The sequence below is a fragment of the Coregonus clupeaformis genome, chromosome 6, assembly GCF_020615455.1.
Source record: "Coregonus clupeaformis isolate EN_2021a chromosome 6, ASM2061545v1, whole genome shotgun sequence".
Classification (NCBI taxonomy): domain Eukaryota; kingdom Metazoa; phylum Chordata; class Actinopteri; order Salmoniformes; family Salmonidae; genus Coregonus; species Coregonus clupeaformis.
In genome coordinates, this window is record NC_059197.1 from 14,053,023 (window position 1) to 14,076,983 (window position 23,961).

The 23,961-nt window shown below is 45.1% G+C and overlaps 1 protein-coding gene across 2 annotated transcripts in view; it reads right to left on the reverse strand.

Moving 5' to 3' along the window:
- Positions 1-23,961, reverse strand: part of LOC121567774 (protein C-ets-1) — a 50,614-nt gene that overhangs the window by 3,742 nt on the left and 22,911 nt on the right. For both annotated transcript variants that reach the window (XM_041878041.1, XM_041878043.2), the window contains 5 exons: positions 19,932-20,051; positions 19,038-19,238; positions 18,479-18,556; positions 18,086-18,328; positions 16,454-16,714 (listed from right to left, as the gene is read on the reverse strand). In XM_041878041.1, coding sequence (XP_041733975.1) covers positions 16,454-16,714; positions 18,086-18,328; positions 18,479-18,556; positions 19,038-19,238; positions 19,932-20,051 — 903 coding nt within the window. The remainder of the gene's footprint in view (positions 1-16,453; positions 16,715-18,085; positions 18,329-18,478; positions 18,557-19,037; positions 19,239-19,931; positions 20,052-23,961) is intronic.

Genomic DNA, 23,961 nt, shown 5'->3' on the forward strand with positions numbered 1-23,961 from the left:
AGGAGGCTTGTTTTCAGTACAATACAGATCAGTATTACAGAACATATCATCATCAGCCTCATATAAACACAGCATATCTGTGACTGACTGTTCTTCTCATGCTTCTCATAAACTACTTGTCTTGGGGTCAGTCATCTCCAGCTATAAAAATACATATATCAGACGTGTACAAGGCATGATAGTGGAGAGAAAGCAGTGTTTTCACAGACAAGGGTCCCATTCATCATGAATCCCGTTGTCTACACTTTTCCCTCTGCAGTATGTGGAGCTGGGGTTCACAGCGTATTTTTGTCTGTCTGTATGAATTCCATGGCGATTAAATCACAGTGGTTTAAATAAGAGGAGGTCTTAGCCTTGGCTGTGTGTGTGTGTGTGTGTGTGTGTGTGTGTGTGTGTGTGTGTGTGTGTGTGTGTGTGTGTGTGTGTGTAGTGTAGACTCCCAGAGATCAGCCATTAGAAACATTACATTTAATCTGATTGGTAAACAAATTCCGCTTCCTTTTCTGTAATGTTCAGGTACGCACTGATAATGAAATATACTGTAAAAGCAGTTGAATGCATTCAACTACAATTCGATTTACATGTTTTATATATATTTGTAGACTAAACAAATGGACTAAATGTGATGACCTGAACTGCAGGCGTTATTACAATCGTGTTGAAAAGAAAAAAAGAGTAGTAGGAGAGAAAAACTAAGTTTGTTTTGTGCTGCACTCCATTAGCTTCAGTACTCTTTGATCTTGTAGTTTTCTGTACAGACAGAAAAACCCACCCAGTTCAAATCACACCTGCCTATGCAGCGCCTGCTTAGCAAAGCTGTAGCAGAGCGGAGCTGTTACCTCTCAGAACTGCCTCATAAAAGCACCCTTCTACAACACAAACCAAAGCTTTCAGAGAAATGGTAGTGTGGGTTGAACACTTGAAAGTAAAATAAGTCATTAACAATCCAGGGCTTCTACCCTCTTCACTCCGTTATGAACATGAATGCAAAGACGCCATACCCACATTTCAACAAATAATAACCAGCTATATTCAACTGACAGTGCAGTAGCTCTCCTCCAGATGAAGTCACATTCCAAAATGCCTGCTACTGTAACAGTGGGACCACATAAGGATGATACAACAGTGCCCGTTTCCAACCCCCTCGAGCTCTCACACGAGAATGTTGGCGACCCTCATTTTTCTTCTCCAAAAATATGTTAAAAGCCCCCCATGCACAATGGGCCTCATTGAAAAAGCATATACGGTGGAGAAAGGGTGGGGGGCTAGCATTCACAGTACTGTTTAGGATCTGCCCTTAGGCTTTACAGATGAGACTGTAGCCTATGCAGGGTGGACAGAGAGATGGAAAGAGAGAAAGAGTTAGAGACACAGAGAGAGAGAGAGAGAGAGAGAGAGAGAGAGAGAGAGAGAGAGAGAGAGAGAGAGAGAGAGAGAGAAGGAGGAGGCTATAATTGTCCAAGGCACTGTGGCTGACTGCCTGCTGCATCCCCAGAGGTGACAGAAGTGTGATTGGTGATGAGAAAAACAGTCAACCTCAGAGAGAGCTGACGACTGACTGAGCCTCACTTATCTCACACCTTCTTTATCACAGCAACTCATCACTGTGTGTGACAGAAAACCGTGTGTGTGCCTGTCAGTGCACAGCTACTTGGACAGGAAGCCAAAACACACGTTTTCATCAACAGCTATTTGAGATATTACATACACAACTTACAAATATTCTCTCTATTTTTCACATAGTAAGAAAATGCATTTGTGGCTTGGGGGTCTAATGGGGGTGATCTTTCTCTTGGCTGGAGGACAGCATACAGGGTGAAAACAGTTAATAACAATGGTTGTTGCCAGCTAGACACTATTTGTCAAGCATATTAAAGTATTATGTTTCTTTACTTCTCTTTAGTTCTGCATGACTAAAAGCTCTGAGAAAGTATTCTGACTCCAATGAAAGTATGTGAACATGCATTAGCCTCTGAAAATGAGTCTACGGTGTCTTTGTAACTAATGCTACATCATTATACACATAGGGAAGTGAATAATGACAAGCAGCAAATAACCTACAGATGTAGGATCTTAATTTGAGCCAGTTTGCTACAGCAGGAAAATAATCCTGCAGCAACAGGACATGTGAATTATTATGTGGATTATAATTAATGGACATTTTTGTAGAGGTTGATACATTTTTCGTAAGGGAAAATCAAGTCTGAAATTTCAAAGTGGAAATTACAAACTTCAGAAGCATTTGTAAACCATTGCAGGAAAGTTATCCTTCAACAAGGTGGATCAAATTAAGATTCTACATCTGTACCACTAGCTGGGATTATATTACTAATGTCAAAGGCTTCAATTAGGGCATGCCAATTGTTTAGATCTAAATTTCATTTTATTTTATATTTCTAATGTACGTCTCTGTAGGTATGCAATTACGATCAAAATATTAATGCATGAATGAGGTAATTTACAGTGCCTTGCATAAGTATTCATCCCCCCTTCGCATTTTTCCTATTTTGTTGCATTACAACCTGTAACTTAAATGGAGTTTTATTTGGATTTCATGTAATGGACATACACAAAATAGTCCAAATTGGTGAAGTGAAATGAAAAAAAATAACTTGTTTCAAAAAATTCTAAAAAATTAATAACGGAAAAGTGGTGTGTGCATATGTATTCACCCCCTTTGCTATAAAGCCCCTAAATAAAATCTGGTGCAACCAATTACCTTCAGAAGTCACATAATTAGTTAAATAAAGTCCACCTGTGTGCAATCTAAGTGTCACATGATCTGTCACATGATCTCAGTATATATACACGTTCTGAAAGGCCCCAGAGTCTGCAACACCACTAAGCAAGGGGCACCACCAAGCAAACAGCACCATGAAGACCAAGGAGCTCTCCAATCAGGTCAGGGACAAAGTTGTGGAGAAGTACAGATCAGGGTTGGGTTATAAAAACATTTCCGAAACTTTGAACATCCCACGGAGCACCATTAAATCCATTATAAAAAAAATTGAAAGAATATGGCACCACAACAAACCTGCCAAGAGAGGGCCGCCCACTAAAACTCACAGACCAGGCAAGGAGGGCATTTATTGATTTTGGGGGGGAGAAGAGTTATGCATGCTCAAGTTCTGTTTTTTTGTCTTATTTCTTGTTTGTTGCACAATAAAATATATTTTGCATCTTCAAAGTGGTAGGCATGTTGTGTAAATCAAATGATACAAACCTCCCAAAAATCCATTTTAATTACAGGTTGTAAGGCAACAAAATAGGAAAAATGCCAAGGGGGGGGGGTGAATACTTTCGCAAGCCACTGTAGATAATTGATTAGTACAGACAACCATGCAGATCACAAATGACCATGAGATACCAATTGTAGGCAATGCGTAATGCAATCTGAAGTATACGTTGTCCGTGACGTACACTGTGTGTTCTGGCATTTCCCTTCTCCCCTACTAGCAACCTTGTGACTGCAATTTAACACAGAGGGGAGAAAGTCCCCAAGGGACTAGTGTGTCTAGTTCTTTGAAGTTATTGAGAGACTGTTTCCCCTTAACTTGATTCTCAGTCTCCATAGATGTATACAGTGCCTTCGGAAAGTATTCAGACCCCTTGACCTTTTCAAAATGTTGTTACATTACAGCCTTATTCTAAAATTGATTAAATTGTTTTTTCCCCTCCTCAATCTACACACAATACCCCATAATGACGAAGCAAAAACAGGTTTTTAGAAATGTTTGCAAATGTATTACAAATAAATATCTGAAATATAACATTTACATAAGTATTCAGACCCTATACTCAGTACTTTGTTGAAGCACCTTTGGCAGTGATTACAGCATTGAGTCTTCTTGGGTATGATGCTACAAGCTTGGCACACCTGTATTTGGGGAGTTTCTCCCATTCTTCTCCGCAGATCCTCTCAAGCTCTCAGGTTGGATGGGGAGCATTGCTGCACAGCTATTTTCAGGTCTCTTCAGAGACGTTAGATCGGGTTCAAGTCCGGGCTCTGGCTGGGCCACTCAAGGACATTCAGAGACTTGTCCTGAAGCCACTCCTGCGTTGTCTTGGCTGTGTGCTTAGGGTCGTTGTCATGTTAGAAGGTGAACCTTCGCCCCAGTCGGAGGTCCTGAGTGCTCTGGAGCAGGTTTTCATCAAGGATATCTCTGTACTTTGTTCCGTTCATCTATGCCTCAATCCTGACTAATCTCTCGGTCCCTCCCGCTGAAAAACATCCCCACAGCATAATGCTGCCACCACCATGCTTCACCGTAGGGATGGTGCCAGGTTTCCTCCTGTGACGCTTGGCATTCTTTTATTTATTTATTTTATTTCACCTTTATTTAACCAGGTAAGCCAGTTGAGAACAAGTTCTCATTTACAACTGCGACCTGGCCAAGATAAAGCAAAGCAGTGCGATAAAACCAACAACAACACAGAGGATATGGAATAAACAAAAATGTACAGTCAATAACACAATAGAATATAGAAAGTCTATATACAGTGTGTGCAAATGTAGTAAGTTATGGAGGTAAGGCAATAAATAGGCCATAGTGCAAAATTATTACAATTTAGTATTAACACTGGAGTGATAGATGTGCAGAAGATGATGTGCAAATAGAGATACTGGGGTGCAAATGAGCAAAATAAATAACAATGTAAATAACAATATGGGGATGAGGTAGTTTGGTGGGCTAATTACAGATGGGCTGTGTACAGGTACAGTGATCGGTAAGCTGCTCTGACACCTGATGCTTAATGTTAATGAGGGAGATAAGTGACTCCAGCTTCAGAGATTTTTGTAGTTCGTTCCAGTCATTTGCAGCAGAGAACTGGAAGGAATGGCGGCCAAAGGAGGTGTTGGCTATGGGGATGACCAGTGAGATATACCTGCTGGAGCGCATACTACGGGTGGGTGCTGCTATGGTGACCAATGAGCTAAGATAAGGCGGGGATTTGCCTAGAAGTGATTTATAGATGACCTGGAGCCAGTGGGTTTGGCGACAAATATGTAGTGAGGGCCAGCCAACGAGAGCGTACAGGTCACAATGGTGGGTAGTATATGGGGCTTTGGTGACAAAACGGATGGCACTGTGATAGACTACATCCAATTTGCTGAGTTGAGTGTTGGAAGCTATTTTGTAAATGACATTGCCGAAGTCAAGGATCAGTAGGGTAGTCAGTTTTACGAGGGCATGTTTAGCAGCATGAGTGAAGGAGGCTTTGTTGCAAAACAGGAAGATGATTCTAGATTTAACTTTGGATTGGAGATGCTTAATGTGAGTCTGGAAGGAGAGTTTATGTTCTAACCAGACACCTAGGTATTTGTAGTTGTCCACATATTCTAATCCAGACCCGCCGAGAGTAGTGATTCTAGTCGGCCGGGCGGGTGCAAGCAGCGTTCGATTGAAGAGCATGCATTTAGTTTTACTAGCGTTTAAGAGCAGTTGGAGGCCACAGAAGGAGTGTTGTATGGCATTGAAACTCCTTTGGAGGTTTGTTAACACAGTGTCCAATGAAGGGCCAGATGTATACAAAATGGTGTCGTCTGCGTAAAGGTGGATCTGTGAGTCACCAGCAGCAAGAGCGACATCATTGATATACACAGACAATAGAGTCGGCCTGAGAATTGAACCCTGTGGCACCCCCATAGAGACTGCCAGAGGTCCAGACAACAGGCCCTCTGATTTGACACATTGAACTCTATCTGAAAAGTAGTTGGTGAACCAGGCGAGGCAGTCAGTTGAGAAACCAAGGCTATTTAGTCTGCCAATAAGAATGCGGTGATTGACAGAGTCAAAAGCCTTGGCCAGGTCGATGAAGACAGCTGCACAGTACTGTCTTTTATCAATCGCGGTTATTATATCGTTTAGGACCTTGAGCGTGGCTGAGGTGCACCCATGACCAGCTCAGAAACCAGATTGCATAGCGGAGAAGGTACGGTGGGATTCGAAGTGGTCGATGATCTGTTTGTTAACTTGGCCTTCAAATACTTTTGAAAGGCAGGGTAGGATGGAGATGGGTCTGTAACAGTTTGGATCTAGAGTGTCACCCCCTTTGAAGAGGGGGATGACCGCGGCAGCTTCCCAATCTCCGGGGGTGTCAGACGATACGAAAGAGAGTTTGAACAGGCTTATAATAGGGGTTGCGACAATTTCGGGCATGGGCAAGTTGCAGCGGAGGGTGCAGAGATGGTGGCCGGGGTAGGGGTAGCCAGGTGGAAAGCATGGCCAGCCGTAGCAAAATGCTTCTTGAAATTCTCGATTATCGTAGATTTATCGGTGGTGACAGTGTTTCCTAGCCTCAGTGCAGTGGGTAGCTGGGAGGAGGTGCTTTTATTCTCCATGGACTTTACTGCATTTTTTGAATGGGACATGCTTATTTAAGATGGAGAGGAAAGCACTTTTGAAGAACATCCAGGCATCCTCTACTGAAGGAATGAGGTAAATATCCATCCAGGATACCCGGGCCAGATCAATTAGAAAGGCCTGCTCGCTGAAGTGTTTTAGGGAGTGTTTGACAGTGATGAGGGGTGGTCGTTTGACCGCAGACCCATTACGGACGCAGGCAATGAGGCAGTGATCGCTGAGATCCTGGTTGAAGACAGCGGAGGTGTATTTAGAGGGTGAATTAGTCAGGATGATATCTATGAGGGTGTCGATGTTTACGGATTTAGGGTTGTACCTGGTAGGTTCCTTTATAATTTGTGTGAGATTGAGGGCATCTAGTTTAGATTGTAGGACGGCCGGGGTGTTAAGCATATCCCAGTTTAGGTCACCAAGCAGTACGAACTGAGGATAGATGGGGGGCAATCAATTCACATATGGTGTCCAGGGCACAGCTGGGGGCTGAGGGGGGTCTGTAGCAAGCGGCAACAGTGATAGACTTATTTCTGGAAAGGTGGATTTTTTGAAGTAGAAGCTCAAACTGTTTGGGCACAGACCTGGATAGTATGATAGAGCTCTGCAGGCTATCTCTACAGTAGATTGCAACTCCACCCCCTTTGGCAGTTCTATCTAGATGGAAAATGTTGTAGTTCGGGATGGACATTTCTGAAATTTTGGTGGCCTTCCTAAGCCAGGATTCAGACACTGCTAGAACATCAGGGTTGGCAAAGTGTGCTAACACAGTGAATAACTCAAACTTGGGGAGGAGGCTTCTGATGTTAACATGCAAGAAACCAAGGCTTTTACGGTTACATAAGTCAACAAATGATAGCGCCTGGGGAGTAGGAGTGATACTGGGGGCTACAATGACTGGGTTAACATCTACATCACCAGAGGAACAGAGGAGGAATAGAATAAGTATACGGCTAAAGGCTTTAAGAACTGGTCTTCTAGTGTGTTGGGTACAGAGAATAAACGGGGCAGATTTCCGGGTGTTGTAGAATAGATTCAGGGCATTATGTACAGACAAGGATATGGATGGATATGAGTACAGTGGAGGTACACCTAAGCATTAAGTAACGATGAAAGAGATAGCATCACTGGAGGTACCGATTGAGCCGGTCTCCGCGTGTATGGAGGGTGGGACAAAGAAGCTATCTGAGGCAGGTTGAGCGGGACTGGGGGCTTTACAGTGAAATAGTACAATAACAACTGACCCAAATAGCAATAGGCTAGGCATATTGACATGGGAGAGAGGCATAACGCAATCACAGGTGTTATTCGAGAGGGCTAAGACAACAACTGGTAATGGCGACGAAAGTTTGGGCTGAGGCTAAACAGATAAACAGGATGGGGTACCGTGTAAAGGAACCGTCCAGCGGGCATCAGATGTGTAGCTGAGTTATCATAAGGTCCAGTGAACAGCAATAGGTAAATCCAGGAGCAGTTCATAGGCTGCTACAGCACAGGCGAGCAGGAGGCACGGCTGTTGATTGCGTGTGCTAGCAGGCCGGTGCTAGCAGATGGATCTTTGTGGTCGTCGCAACGGGAAGCCTGTTGTAACCACATCAGACGATTACGTCGGCAGACCAGTCGTGATGGATCGGCGGGGCTCCGTGTCGACACTAGGAGGTCCCGTCCGGTTGACAGAGAGGTGGATAGCCGGGAGATGGGCCTTGCTCGAGGCTAGCTCAAAGCTAACTGGTGCTAGCTTTGGGACAAGTGGTGATTAGTGGTGATTAGCCAACAACAACATCCATTCGGTTGCAGCTAGCTAGTTGTGATGATCCGGTGTTAAGGTCCAGTGATTCAGTGATACCGGCAGAAAATCCGAAATGCTCTGGGTCGATAGCACACTGTGCAGACTGGCCGATAATTGTCCAGGCTAGAGCTGGCTGGTAGGTAGTGCAGGCCACGGACAGTGGTGAAGACCACTAACAGTGGCTAATAGCAATAGCTAATAGCAAGTAGCTAGTTAGCTGGCTAACTGGCTAGTTTCAGCCGTGGGTTCTTGATAAAAGGTATGAAGAAATAATAGAATCCGTTCCACATTTGGTGAGGCGGGTTGCAGGAAAGTATATTTAGTTAAGGATGGAAAGTGAGAGAAATATATACGAAAAAAAGACAAACAAAAAGGCTATTTACACGAGGACACAACATAATACACGAACACACTGCTATGCCATCTTGGAATTCAGGCCAAAAAGTTCAATCTTGGTTTCATCAGACCAGAGAATCTTGTTTCTCATGGTCTGAGAGTCTTCAGGGGCCTTTTGGCAAACTCCAAGTGGTCTGTCATGTGCCTTTTACTGAGGAGTGGCTTCCGTCTGGCCACTCTACCATAAAGGCCTGATTGGTGGAGTACTGCAGAGATGATTGTCCTTCTGGAAGTTTCTCCCATCTCCACAGAGAAACTCTAGAGCTCTGTCAGAGTGACCATCAGGTTCTTGGTCACCTCCCTGACCAAGGCTCTTCTCCCCCAATTGCTCAGTTTGGCCGGGCGGCCAGCTCTAGGAAGAGTCTTGGTGGTTCCAAACTTCTTCCATTTAAGAATGATGGAGGCTACTGTGTTCTTGGGGACGTTCATTGCTGCAGACATTTTTGGGTACCCTTGCCCAGATCTGTGCCTCGACACAATCATGTGTGGCAGCTCTACGGACAATTCCTTCGAGCTCATGGCTTGGTTTTTGCTCTGACATGCACTGTCAACTGTGGGACCTTATATAGACAGATGTGTGCCTTTCCAAATCATATCCAATCAATTGAATTTACTACAGGTGGACTCCAATCAAGTTGTAGAAACATCTCAAGGATGATCAATGGAAACATGATGCACCTGAGCTCAATTTCGAGTCTCATAGAAAAGGGTCTGAATACTTATGTAAATAAGGTATATGTTTTTTATTTTAAATACATTTGCTAAAATTTCAAAAAAATGGTTTTTGCTTTGTCATTATGTGGTGTTGTGTGTAGATTGCTGAGGATTTTTATTTATTTAATCCATTTTAGAATAAGGCTGTACCGTAACAAAATGTGGAAAAAGACAAGGGGTCTGAATACTTTCCGAATGCACTGTATATACTAGAGCTCTACTTTGAAACATTGAGAATTCAACTCCCTTACGGAAAAACCACATGAATTTCACGTGATCACGTGAAGTGTTCCAGAAACACGTTTTCAAATGATTTCACATCTGAAATTTCAAGTGAAATCATGTGATGTTCCACGTGTGAAATCATGTGGTTTTTCTGTAAGGGCTATAGGTGCCAAAATGTAAAATGGTGAATAGGGATTTAAGTAGCAAAGAAAGTTACCTTTTTCAGGGCGTTTTTACATAAACTAAAAACCTTGCCATAAAAATAATACTAAAATAGAATGTGCCAGACTTTGGATTTTTTTTTTTACTTCTAAGATGTGTTTCTTCCTGTTTGAATAGAAGATAGAGTAGCTTTTTTGTCAGGTACTGTAGGTAGAAAGGGGCCTTAAGAGATGAACAGATAAATCTACTCCAGTGTTAAGTGCACAGGGCAGGTATCATTTTGGGTTTGCACCCGGGTTGCCAAGACAACCTGGAAAATAGGTTGAGATGCGGCCACAGATTAAACGGTGAAGAGGTGAAAGACAGAGGACAAAGACAGAGGTGAAAGACAGAGGTGAAAGACAGAGGTGAAAGACAGAGGTGAAAGACAGAGGTGAAAGACAGAGGTAAAAGACAGAGGTGAAAGACAGAGGTGAAAGACAGAGGAGAAAGACAGAGGTGAAATACAGAGGTGAAAGACAGGAGAGATAGAGAGAAGGAAAAGAAGAGGCTGAGAGCTAAATGTCTTTGTTTCCTGTAAGTGCATGACTCTTGGGCTGCAGTGGTTGTTATAGAGGTGTGTATATAGAGGTGTGTATATAAATGCTCTCAGCCAAAAGCTGTGCTGCCAGTTAGAGAGACCCAGTTACACTGAGGCATGAATGTTTGGCCATACCTATTGTAGTTGATCGCACATTTTTCAAACTGTAACCTGCATTTAGTGATGACAGTCGCTGTACTCATAATATACAGGAGAACTATCGCAATATGGTGAGGATAGCTGAGTTGCAAGCCCAGCTTCAGACGCAATCGTTAGGCAAGGGCAATTTAAGTGTAGGAAAGGATGAAACAGCATCTGTGCCACCAGTAAGTACAGATAGTAGTATAAATCCCCTCGCACAGTCCCCGCAGCCGGACAACTTTCTCAAGGCTTCTGGAAAGAAATGCTGTCGGCATGCTCAACCGGTTCTCCCCATGCAACGAGTTGGAGTCAGAAGCCGAGCCTTCTCAGGTCTCTCCTTCACCCGTTACGGGGTCTGAGCCGCCGAAGCCTCCCACCATTAGCACTGATAAATTGAAAACCCTAGTCATTGGCGACTCCATTACCCGCAATATTAGACTTAAAAAGAATAATCCAGCGATCATACACTGTTTACCAGGGGGCAGGGCTACCGACGTAAAGGTTAATCTGAAGAGGGTGCTGGCTAAGGCTAAAACTGGCGAGTGTAGAGAGTATTGGCATATTGTTATCCACGTCGACACCAACGACGTTAGGATGAAACAGTCAGAGGTCACCAAGTGCAACATTGCTTTAGCGTGTAAATTAGCTAGAAAGATGTGTCAGCATCGAGTAATTGTCTCTGGCCCCCTCCCAGTTAGGGGGAGTGATGAGCTCTACAGCAGTCTCACAACTCAATCGCTGGTTGAAAACAGTTTTCTTCCCCTCCCAAAAGATAGAATTTGTAGATAATTGGCCCTCTTTCTGGGACTCACCCACAAACAGGACCAAGCCTGGCCTGCTGAGGAGTGACGGACTCCATCCTAGCTGGAGGGGTGCTCTCATCTTATCTATCAACATAGACAGGGCTCTAACTCCTCTAGCTCCACAATGAGATAGGGTGCAGGCAGCAGGCTTTTAGCCAGACTGCCAGCTTAGTGGAGTCTGCCACTAGCACAGTCAGTGTAGTCAGCTCAGCTATACCCATTGTGACCACCTCTGTGCCTCGATCTAGGTTGGGCAAAACTTATCATGGCGGGGTTCGCCTTAGCAATCTCACTGGAATAAAGACCTCCTCCATGCTGGTCATTATTGAAAGAGATTGTGATATCTCACATCTCAAAATAGGGCTACTTAATGTTAGATCCCTCACTTCCAAGGCAGTCATAGTCAATGAACTAATCACTGATCATAAGCCTGATGAATTTACTGTGTGAAATGAGGCCTCTCCTCTTGGTTACACTAGTGACCATATCCCCCGCGCATCCCGCAAAGGCAGAGGTATTGCTAACATTTACGACAGCAAATTTCAACAAAAAATTAATAAAAGACTGCATTTTCGTCTTTTGAGCTTCTAATTATGAAATCTATGCAACCTACTCAATCACTTTTATAGTTACTTTTTACAGACCACCTGGGCCGTATACAGCGTTCCTCACTGAGTTCCCTGAATTCCTATCGGACCTTGTAGTCATGGCAGATAATATTCAAATTTTTGGCGATTTCAATATTCACATGGAAAAGTCCACAGATCCACTCCAAAAGGCTTTCGGAGCAATCATCAACTCAGTGGGTATTGTACAACATGTCTCTGGACCTACGTATTGCCACAGCCATACCCTGGATCTAGTTTTGTCCAGTGGAATAAATATTGTGGATCTAAATGTTTTTTCTCATAATCCTGGACTATTGTACCACTATTTTATTACGTTTGCAATCGCAACAAATAATCTGCTCAGACCCCAACCAAGGATTATCAAAAGATGTGCTATGAATTCTCGGACAACCCAAAGATTCCTGGATGTCCTTCCAGACTTCTTCCACCTACCCAAGGACGTCGGAGTACAAACATCTGTTAACCACCTAACTGAGGATCAACATGTAACCTTGCGTTATACCCTAGATGCAGTCTTACCACTAAAAACAAAAAGCATTAGTCACAAGAAATTAGCTCCCTGGTATACATAAAATACCTAAGCCCTGAAGCAAGATTCCAGAAAATTGGAACTGAAATGGTCCTCCACCAAACTGGAAGTCTTCCGACTAGCTTGGAAAGACAGTACCGTGCAATATCAAAGAGCCCTCATTGCTGCTCGATCAGCCTATTTTTCCATCCTAATTGAGGAGAACAAGAACAATCCTAAATGTATTTTTGATACTGTCGCAACGCTAACTAAAAAGCAGCATTCCCCAAGAGAGGATGGCTTTTCCTTCAGCAGTGATGAATTCAAGAACTACTTCGACAAAAAGATAATGATAATTAGAAAGCAAATTAGGGACTCCTCTTTGAATCTGCGTATTTCTCCAAAGCTCAGTTGTCCTGAGTCTGCACAGAACTGCCAGAACCTAGGATCAATGGAGACACTCAAGTTTTTTAATCCTGTATCTCTTGACACATTCACGAAAATAGTAATGGCCTCTAAACCTTACAGCTGCATACTGGACCCTATTCCAACTAAACTACTGAAAGAGCTACTTCCTGTGCTTGGCCCTCCTATGTTGAACATAATAAACGTCTCCCTATCCTCCGGATGTATACCAAACTTACTAAAAGTGGCAGTAATAAAGCCTCTCTTGAAAAAGCCAAACCTTGACCCGGAAAATGTAAAAAAAATTTTTTTTAAATATATCGAATCTCCCATTCCTCTACAAAATATTTTGTAAAAGATGTGGAGCAGCAATTCACTGCTTTCCTTTAGACAAATAATGTAAACAAACACTTCAGTCTGGTTTTAGACCCCGTCATAGTACTGAGACTGCACTCATGAAAGTGGCAAATTACCTTTTAATGGCGTCAGACCAAGGCTCTGCATCTGTCCTCGTGCTCCTAGAGCTTAGTGACACTTTTGACACCATCGATCACCACATTATTTTGGAGAGATTTGAAACCCTAATTTGAACTTATCTGTCGGAAAGATATACATTTGTCTCTGTGGATGGTTTGTCCTCTGACAAATCAATTGCACGTTTCGGTGTTCCTTAAGGTTCCGTTTAAGGACCACTATTGTTTTCACTATATACAGTGCCTTGAAAAAGTATTCATACCCCTTGGCGTTTTTCCTATTTTGTTGATTTACAACCTGTAAAGTGAAATGAAAAAAATAACTTTTTTCAAAAAATTCTAAAAAATATATAACGGAAAAGTGGTGCGTGCATACAGTGGGGAAAAAAAGTATTTAGTCAGCCACCAATTGTGCAAGTTCTCCCACTTAAAAAGATGAGAGAGGCCTGTAATATTCATCATAAGTACACGTCAACTATGACAGACAAAATGAGAATTTTTTTCTCCAGAAAATCACATTGTAGGATTTTTAATGAATTTATTTGCAAATTATGGTGGAAAATAAGTATTTAGTCAATAACAAAAGTTTCTCAATACTTTGTTATATACCCTTTGTTGGCAATGACACAGGTCAAACATTTTCTGTAAGTCTTCACAAGGTTTTCACACACTGTTGTTGGTATTTTGGCCCATTCCTCCATGCAGATCTCCTCTAGAGCAGTGGTGTTTTGGGGCTGTCACTGGGCGACACAGACTTTCAACTCCCTCCTATGGGGTTGAGATCTGGAGACTGGCTAGGCCACTCCAGGACCTTGAAATGCTTCTTACGAAGCCACTCCTTTGTTGCCCGGGCGGTGTGTTTGGGATCATTGTCATGCTGAAAGACCCAGCCACGTTTCATCTTCAATGCCCTTGCTGATGGAAGGAGGTTTTCACTCAAAATCTCATGATACATGGCCCCATTCATTCTTTCCTTTACACGGATCAGTCGTCCTGGTCCCTTTGCAGAAAAACAGCCCCAAAGCATGATGTTTCCACCCCCATGCTTCACAGTAGGTATGGTGTTCTTTGGATGCAACTCAGCATTCTTTGTCCTCCAAACACGACGAGTTGAGTTTTTACCAAAAAGTTCTATTTTGGTTTCATCTGACCATATGACATTCTCCCAATCCTCTTCTGGATCATCCAAATGCACTCTAGCAAACTTCAGACACTGGGCAACACACTGGACATGTACTGGCTTAAGCAGGGGGACACGTCTGGCACTGCAGGATTTGAGTCTCTGGCGGCGTAGTGTGTTACTGATGGTAGGCTTTGTTACTTTGGTCCCAGCTCTCTGCAGGTCATTCACTAGGTCCCACCGTGTGGTTCTGGGATTTTTGCTCACCGTTCTTGTGATCATTTTGACCCCACGGGGTGAGATCTTGCGTGGAGCCCCAGATCGAGGGAGATTATCAGTGGTCTTGTATGTCTTCCATTTCCTAATAATTGCTCCCACAGTTGATTTCTTCAAACCAAGCTGCTTACCAATTGCAGATTCAGTCTTCCCAGCCTGGTGCAGGTCTACAATTTTGTTTCTGGGTGTCCTTTGACAGCTCTTTGGTCTTGGCCATAGTGGAGTTTGGAGTGTGACTGTTTGAGGTTGTGGACAGGTGTCTTTTATACTGATAACAAGTTCAAACAGGTGCCATTAATACAGGTAACGAGTGGAGGACAGAGGAGCCTCTTAAAGAAGAAGTTACAGGTCTGTGAGAGCCAGAAATCTTGCTTGTTTGTAGGTGACCAAATACTTATTTTCCACCATAATTTGCAAATAAATTCATAAAAAATCCTACAATGTGATTTTCTGGATATTTTTTTCTCATTTTGTCTGTCATAGTTGACGTGTACCTATGATGAAAATTACAGGCCTCTCTCATCTTTTTAAGTGGGAGAACTTGCACAATTGGTGGCTGACTAAATACTTTTTCCCCCACTGTATGTATCACAGTGGATGTAAAGACTCATCTCTTCAGGTGGTCCTATGATTGAGTGTAGTCTGGCCCAGGGGTGCGAAGGTGAACGGCAAGGCACTGGAATGACAAACCGCCCTTGCTGTCTGTGCCTGGCCGGCTCCCCTCTCTCCACTGGGATTATCTGCCTCTGACGCTATTACGGGGGCTGAGTCACTGGCTTACTAGTGCTCTTCCATGCTGTCTCTAGGAGGGGTGCGTCACGTCGTACCAGGCTTTTTTGCGCTATACTCGACTTGAGTGGGTTGAGCTACTGATGTGATCTTCCTGTCCGGTCTTGCTCCCCCACGGGCTCGTGCGGTGGAGGAGATCTTCATGGGCTATACTCAGCCATATCTCAGGGTAGTAAATTGGTAGTCTGTTGATATCCCTCTAGTGGTGTGGGGACTGTGCTTTGGCAAAGTGGGTGGGGTTATATCCTGCCTGGTTGGCCCTGTCCGGGGGTATCGTCGGGCGGGGCCACGGTGTACTCTGACCCCCCCTGTCTCAGCCTCCAGTATCTATGCTGCAATAGTCTTTGTGCCGGGGGCTAGGGTCAGTCTGTTATATCTGGTGTAATTCTCCTGTCTTATCTGGTGTCCTGTGTGAATTTAAGTATGCTCCCTCTAATTATCTCTCTCTCCCTCTCTCCCTCCCCTCTTGGAGGACCTGAGCCCTAGGACCATGCCTCAGGACTACCTGGCCTGATGACTCCTGGCTATCCCCAGTCCACCTGGTCGTGCTGCTGCTCCAGTTTCAACTGTTCTGCCTGCGGCTATGGAACCCTGACCTGTTCAGCGGATGTGCTACCTTGTCCCGGACCTGCTGTTTTCGACTCTCCCTCTCTCTCTCTACCGCACCTGCTGTCTTGACCTCTGAATGCTCGGCTATGAAAAGCCAACTGACATTTACTCATGAGCTGCTGACCTGTTGCACCCTCTAGATCCACTGTGATTATTATTTGACCCTGCTGGTCATCTTGAAGAACAATCTGGCCTTAATGGCCATGTACTCTTATAATCTCCACCCGGCACAGCCAGAAGAGGACTGGCCACCCCTCAGAGCCTGGTTCCTCTCTAGGTTTCTTCCTAGGTTCCTGCCTTTCTAGGGAGTTTTTCCTAGCCACTGTGCTTCTACATCTGCATTGCTTGCTGTTTGGGGTTTTAGGCTGGGTTTCTGTATAAGCACTTTGTGACATCTGCTGATGTAAAAAGGGCTTTAAAAATACATTTTATTGATTGATTTATTGATGACATCATTTATTCATTAATTTCGTCTAACCTGTGTATCCTGCGAGTGCTGCGGCGGGGATGACAGGTTTGTCCTTGCTGAGGTCTGAGCGCTCCCTGACGTAGTCCTTGAAGGTTCCCTTGGGCTTGTGTCCGTGTAGGGCGCTGGGGTAGTCTTCGGAGTCGAAGCTGTCGTAGGATGGGACGCGCTGCAGACTGCTGAAGGAGGACTGGCTGCTCCATGAATGGGTCAGACGGTCACAGCTTTCAAAGCTCTCGATGCTCTCAAACGAGTCCTGGCCTCCCAGCTTACCTGAGAGACACAGAGGGGGAGAGCATAAGCTGTTAGTTGTATTGCCTCATAGTGTGAGAGGGAATGATAATATAATTGTCTGAAAGTAAATAGTTTTGAGCAGGGACATTACGATTTGAAAGAGGACAATATTTATGGCAGGAAAACACATTAGACATTGGCAGTAAATTACACTCTTACTGAGCTTCTTTGTTCTGTATGACGCAATGTATGATCTTGGTCCCTTCATTTCACACTCAGTTTAGCATGTGCAACTGGCATTTGGTTTTGTCTAATTGGAAGAAGATCAATACAAATTGCCTTGCTATTTCTGGCCTCTGCAAAGATAAGAGGACCATTTCAACTGAGAGCTATTAAAGAATGAAAGATAATCCAGTGCCTCGACTGATGCTGAAATCTTCAATTGCACAAATTGAAGCCACATGTGGTTTTCGGTGGTGCCACAAATACTTTCCCACATTGAGAAAGCACAATGTGCTGCCAAAAACCCAGTGATGTATTATGTATGAGGCCTGGACATACCTTGCAGGCGAATGCCCAGTCAGTCCACTGTATGGGCCTGTGTACTGTAAACTCCCTGATACCCCCTATTCATTTGTTCAGCTGGGGGATTTGAGAAGAAAATCCCAGCTTTATTAGTATCAATGTAAACCACACTGTAAATTCTTCTCCAAACTATCAGTGGGAAAGCAAACAGATGTGCATGTGATAAAGTAAACAGAGCGGTTCATGAGAAAGAAAACCCACGCTCTCTGACACTCTGTCCTTGCTGAGAACAACCTCAAGGTTGAGATGTGAGAAACAGAGATGAGAAAGTTGAGAGAGAGAAAAAAAGTGGTTGTTCTTGAAGGTTACCTTGCTTGGGCTGATTTACATGAAAGCTATAGGGACAGACAGCTCTAACGAACCATGTGGCTTTGTTCACTTCTCACTCTTGACACAAACAATGTATTTATTTTATCCTCGAGGCGGGTTTGCTTGAACCACAAGCCAGCCATAGGGCCTCCTTTCTTCTGTCATGGTACATGCACTGATGTGGCAGGGCAAGATTGGAGAGCATCAGCAAAATCACACGCACACAGTGATGTTCACAAACCCAACACAATTAACTAGACCTCAAGACTCACACAAGTGTCTACACCGTGGAATTACTTATCATAGATTCATACTGTATGGATTGATCAGAGTCTCAGTCTTAATCACAACTGAGACTTGGACTACAGGCCTACTCATGTTATGGCCCCAAGTTACCCAAGTTAACTTGTTCCTCTTTGAGATAGGGCACCTAAAATACAGCAGCTGTAACAGCCACACTTCACTAAACCTTGATTTCCAACCATTTCCTTCACTATCTTGTGTGTGACCCCTCACCTCTGCTGATGCGGCCCACACACATGTTGTCGGGGGAGACCACCTCCTGCTTGACGGAGAAGTAGTCCCCCTGCAGTGGGTTGAGGGGCATGTCCCGGAGGATGTTGGGGTATTCGCTCTCGTACTTGAGTGACAGCAGGTCCTCGGAGCTGATTGGGTGAAGGGTCTGGTAGGACTCTGTGATGAAGCCCGGCTCTGAGTATTCAGAGGGAGGAACGCACTGGGCATGTTCAATGCCATAGCCTGGAGAAACACAGGAGGAGGAGGAGGAGGAGGAGGAGGAGGAGAGAGAGAACGAGGGGGAGAGAGAGATAGAGGGATTAACAAGCCATTGATGCATTAGAGCCAGACTATGTACAGTACATAGGATATAGTCTCCTCAGTGATACTTACTGACAAAGTAGTCTGAGGTATAGTGGGATTCCTGGAAGGTAGAGGTCAGGCCGTTGACAGGGAAATGCTTTGTGTCTTCTTTATGAAAAATAGATATCAACCGTCACTGACCCCGTCATTGATTTAATGTATCCTATAACAGCCATAAACACACTGCATCCAGTATGGTTGGGCCTGGCTGATTAAATATTAATGACCAGGAGGAAAGGGAGGTCTTCCTCTTCGTCTCAGATTACAATGTAAATGCAAACAGCGCTAACACTTGAAACCGTTTTGCACAAAGATAGACAATGCTGTGCTTCAATACACACTACAGCTAATGTGATAGGTACAGTAGGCATTTCTGAGGCTTGTGATTGATACCAGGGTTGGGCTCATTTAATTCAATTCAGGAAGTAAACAGAAATTACAATTTAATAATCAAAAAAATATTTATATAAATTTTTTTGACATATCTGAATTTTAAATGCCTTCAATTTGAATTGAGCCCGACCCTGATTGATATGTTGTACAGAGCAATATGGGTACTGTAGTACATCATGCTACAGCCTGGGCCTACCTTTCTGAAGCATCTCTAGATGTTCCCAGAGGATGTCGCCCACAAAGTCAGGCGCTAGATCCAGGAAGCGTTCCTTCCCCAGAGCACACAGACTGGCCCCGTTCATACAAAACTTGTGGAAGTCCACACTCTTCAGGCTGAACTCGTTCACCGTCCACATCAGCCACTCTCCCACGTGGCTCTCTGTCCACTGCCTGGGGTCTGAGAGAGACATGGGGGGAGAGGGAGGGACATGTCACTGAAGGGCTACCTGAGGTCACAGTCATATACATGGTCACAAGATACCTCCACTCCACTGTTTTAATCTACATTCCCCTGAACTAGAATGGAGATTAGGTATTATCAGGCCACAGAGACGTTTATGTAGCACATTCATTTTCATTAGCAGTTTCAGTGGGTCACGATTTTAGACCTGCTGCTGCTATTTGAGGTAAGAGGAGAGGTGGTGCAGATACGTGGTGACAGTAACAATAGACTGTCAGTGAAACCCCAGCTATTTGCAGACTGGTTGGGTGGGCTGGACTGGGGAAACCCAACATAGACCTGCTGCATCCTATAACACCAAAATGATGGGCCCTGTGGTATGCCTCAATCGAGGAACCATAATGAATCATTTCTGTCTGTCTCTCTACCCAGGCTTTCTCTGATTCCTACAATCTGTCTGACAGCCAGTACACTCAATCTGTCATGTTGTATATAATGTCACCACTTAGCTATCTTTAGTCATACTGAGAGGATGGGTTTAGGTTTTGAGTGTGTATTGGGAAACATGTCACAGTGGGTAATCTAAAAATATGCATTAAAAGTGAGAGCTAGGAAGAGAAAAAGAGAGAGGGAGAGAAAGAGAGAGAAAGACCCAGAAAGAGAAAGTAAGCCCTTGTTTAAGTGCCTTACCTTTGGGAATGCCCAGTCGTTGCTGTTCCTTTGTGAAGCCACTGAACGTGGCCTTCAGAGCCTGAGACATCATCTCTTTACTCCCTGGAGTGAGCAGGGGCACATCTCCACACTCCAGATCTGTCAGTCACACAGGAGAGATAGAGAGAGACTAGCAGTCAGACTCACAGAGCACAGAACACAGGGCCACACACACACACACAAACACAGTCCAGACAGACAGTGTATCAACTTGGGAGAGAATCAATTATACTATATGGCAGCTGCCGCAAACGCATTGGTCACATACGCGTTCACACAAACAACACATGCTCCAGCTTCCGCTGTCCGTGTTGTCCAAGTGTTGTTTGTTTGGCAATATAATACATGAATGACTCACACATGGACAAGGTAGAAGGGCTTTAAGAGGCTTTCAGAGACCATTCTCACTGTTGACCCGGTCATACCCTGGGTGGGATTCACAGGTTGGGGCTAATACCTATCAGTGGCCACTGGGAACTCCTAACTATGTCCCCCCCCTGACACACAGAGGGTCTACTGTCACCCCAACACCATGGTGGTCAAACGGCAAGGGTCAGAGGTTAGGGATGAGGTGATGATGTCACCCTGAACCCTGCCAGGCTGGAGTGGGTGGGGGTAGGGGGTCGAGGGGGGTGTATGGAGGGTGAGGGGTGTCTCTGGGGTCCCGGACACACAGGCCCACTGTTCTCCCCTCACAGCCAGTGTGCCCCCAGCAGGAGACAGAGCACTCTTTGATGGCTTTAAACCATGCCTGATGACTCGCACTGATCTAATTAGACTCTACCAGGCTACAGAGGGGTGGATGGAGGGAGGAGGAGAGGGAAAGCCCCCAGGGCAGGAGCGCTAGACTAGAGTGCTAAAACTCTACTCAGATCAAGACGGCAACAGTCTGAAAAAACAAAGACATGAAAAGAGAGAGAGAGAGACAAACACAGACAGAGACATAGACAGAGACAGACAGACAGACAATGACTGTGACAGTCTACTGTGAATAAATATAGAAATCACCACACTAGATTTCATAACAAAGAAAGGCATAAATTACTACCACGGCTGTATGTCACTCTGTCTCTATCACCCCTCGCCGTGTGAGGTAAACTACCAGATCACAAGCAGGCCTGGAGGGAGACTGGAGACGTTTTGTCACCACTCTGCTGTCTCTCGACACCCCAGATGTTCTGGCATCTCTGCCCTGGTTTGATCTGCCAGCCCAGCGAAGGGGAGGCCTTGGCGATGTGCAGTTCATGCGTGTTTTCAACGCTCGTCAACGTTCCCGACTTCGTCTGGAATGCACAACAGCTGTCTCTCCTCTTTGGGCTGTGGAACTGTAAACCAACACTGCCTGCCTGGAACCCAAGGCTCTCTCTCTCTGTGTCTAACCGCTGGAAGCTGACAGACCACATTATGCAGAGTGCCCAAATGGAAGCGAACCGTAACACTCTGCCGGTGTGTGATTCGATTAGGCCACCATGCTCCCTCTCTCCATTTGGAAGTCCTGATTATACAACATATTAGAGTCTCCACTTTGTTGGCTAGGTTACACATTTCTACAGTATCATGCTATTTTAGTATCATATTGCAAAAGACTGAAGAGGCTATTGTCAGACAAGGCCCTCGACATGACACAGCAAAACAGGCTCTGATTCTGAAAGCATTCTGAAATGAAAATAAAACGAGACCTGATTGTATAGTGTACACCATGTCCCTGACTACACAGTCATCTTGACCATCTCCACCAAGGCGGCTGGTTGTTGAGTAACTATGTAGTGTTGGATAGCACTAGTGGAGAGCGGTCGCTGGCTGAGATGAGATGGGGCTTGCTCAGAGCCAGACTGTGCCTGGGCTTTGATATCTATCAAAGGCAGAAACTGAGGGAATGTTGCAGTTTAATTTAGATGGATCGAGTGGAGTTTGTCTGCACTTCCGAACCAGCTCAACGACACACACAGCTCCCTCTGGGTGAGCAGGTGGGTGTTCATATCATTCAGACGCCCACCAGCTGAAACAGGCGGTTTTAAAAACCTAGAAAAGACACGTGTCCTAGTTATCATTTAACCAATGTGCGTATGTCTGAACTGCATAACATTCATGTTTTAACTTCAACATGATATTTCCTGGTGCATGAAGCTCCTATAGACTGAACTGAATATGATTATGTCTGACACATTATAAATGATTACACTTCACTGTAAAATATATTGTTAGTCACTGCTCTGGTGTCATCCTGTGAGTAATGTCAGTGAGTGGTTGGTGTGCAGAGTGCCACTATCATATCTGTCCCCAGAGACACCCACTGAATGGATGCTGTGCGTGCTGGAATAACCATCCCCTTTCCCCCACTCCTAACCTTCCCTGCAGACAAAGGTTCCAGTCCACACCTCTGGCCCCCAAGTCTGTTAGCAGCGGGGAACAGGAGGAGGAGGGAGACACACGTGAACCAAATTAGCAGCCTTCTTCGCCTGTGCGCCGGAGCGAGGGCGTGAAATTGGGATTTTGTGGCCGGGGCCATGGCCCTAAGGAACCGTGGTGGGGCTGGGGCGCGGCAGGCCAAGGCAGGGTGGGTGAGGTAGGGTGGGTGAGGGGAGTGGAGGGAGAGTGGAAGGATGAGTCATTGAGCTGTAATGTGAGTTGATCACAGGCCTCAAAGTGCTCCCTCTGCTCTCACACACTCTCAGTGTCTGGAACGGTGCCACCTCTCTGCCTCTGGCTGAGACTGCTGTGTTCATTCATAAACCCCCTGCTACGACGCTGCCTCTGCTTCAGATGATGCCACGATATACATGGAGCAGGAAACTTCCACTGAAACAATGGGAGAAAGAGACACTGTGCTATCATGTGGCTATAAATAGTCCTAGATTGAGTGTGTATGAATGTGTGTGTGTCCATTTAGGTCTGTCACTGTGTGTGTGAGAAAGAGAGTGGGTGTGCGATCAAAGAGGGGAGAATGTCTATGGGGCTATTCAGTGGACTGTCAGATATTTCAGCAGTGAAATGCATTTAAAGCCATAGAGGGCTGATTTATTTCAGTTTGATGTGAGATTAACATCCGTGGCTGACAATACACCTCTCTTTCTCTTTCTCTTTCTCTCTCTCTGCAGCGCTGTAAGGCTGTATTTATGTATGCTAGAGGGTCTACTTCCTGAGGCTAAGGTGTCACTTCCCAGAGAGAGAGAGGTGAGTGGTGGGTTGAGCGGGTCGGTCATTTCAGGGCCAACCCCTGGTCAACCCCTTTATGGAAAATATCCCTCCACGGCTTTATGGGTTATTAGGCAGCGGTGGTGGGTACCACCAGGGGGTCCTACTCACTCAGGGACCCCATGTCCAGAGGTGACACCGCTATCTGAGAGAGGCTTTGATGGGGATTCCTATCAGTCCCAGTCTGGGAGCGCAGGGTCATAAACCCTGCTGACATAAAGAGAGACCATTCAGCCCTGCAGAGCAGCAGGGGAATGAAGTGGTGGTGGGGGGGGGTCAGAGGGCAGTCTAAGTCCTAAGAGGACCGCTTGTTCTGCCGCTATTTGGATTTCTATGTGAGGGCCAGGGCCAGAGACAGGAATAGAAGAGGCCACTCGGCACTCGCTTGAGGAAGAGTAGTGGTGTCAAAGCAGGACCGACCGTGGGCCAGGGCCAGATGAGGGCCAGCCCAGGCGCTGTACTGAGGTCACAGGCTGGGGCTATCCCACCATCCATCCATCCATCCATCCATCCCTGTTGGAACACTGCTGCTATTCTTAGGGCTCCACCACTGTCTGCTGGGTGCCCTCTCCCTTCACAATTGCTGGGTGCCCTCTCCCTTCACAAGCCTGTGGTGCTCAGCCTCAGCCTCCAGACCAGAAATGTAACTACTACTACTGTTGACCAGACCTATAACTACTACTACTGTTGACCAGACCTATAACTACTACTACTGTTGACCAGACCTATAACTACTACTACTGTTGACCAGACCTATAACTACTACTGTTGACCAGACCTATAACTACTACTACTGTTGACCAGACCTATAACT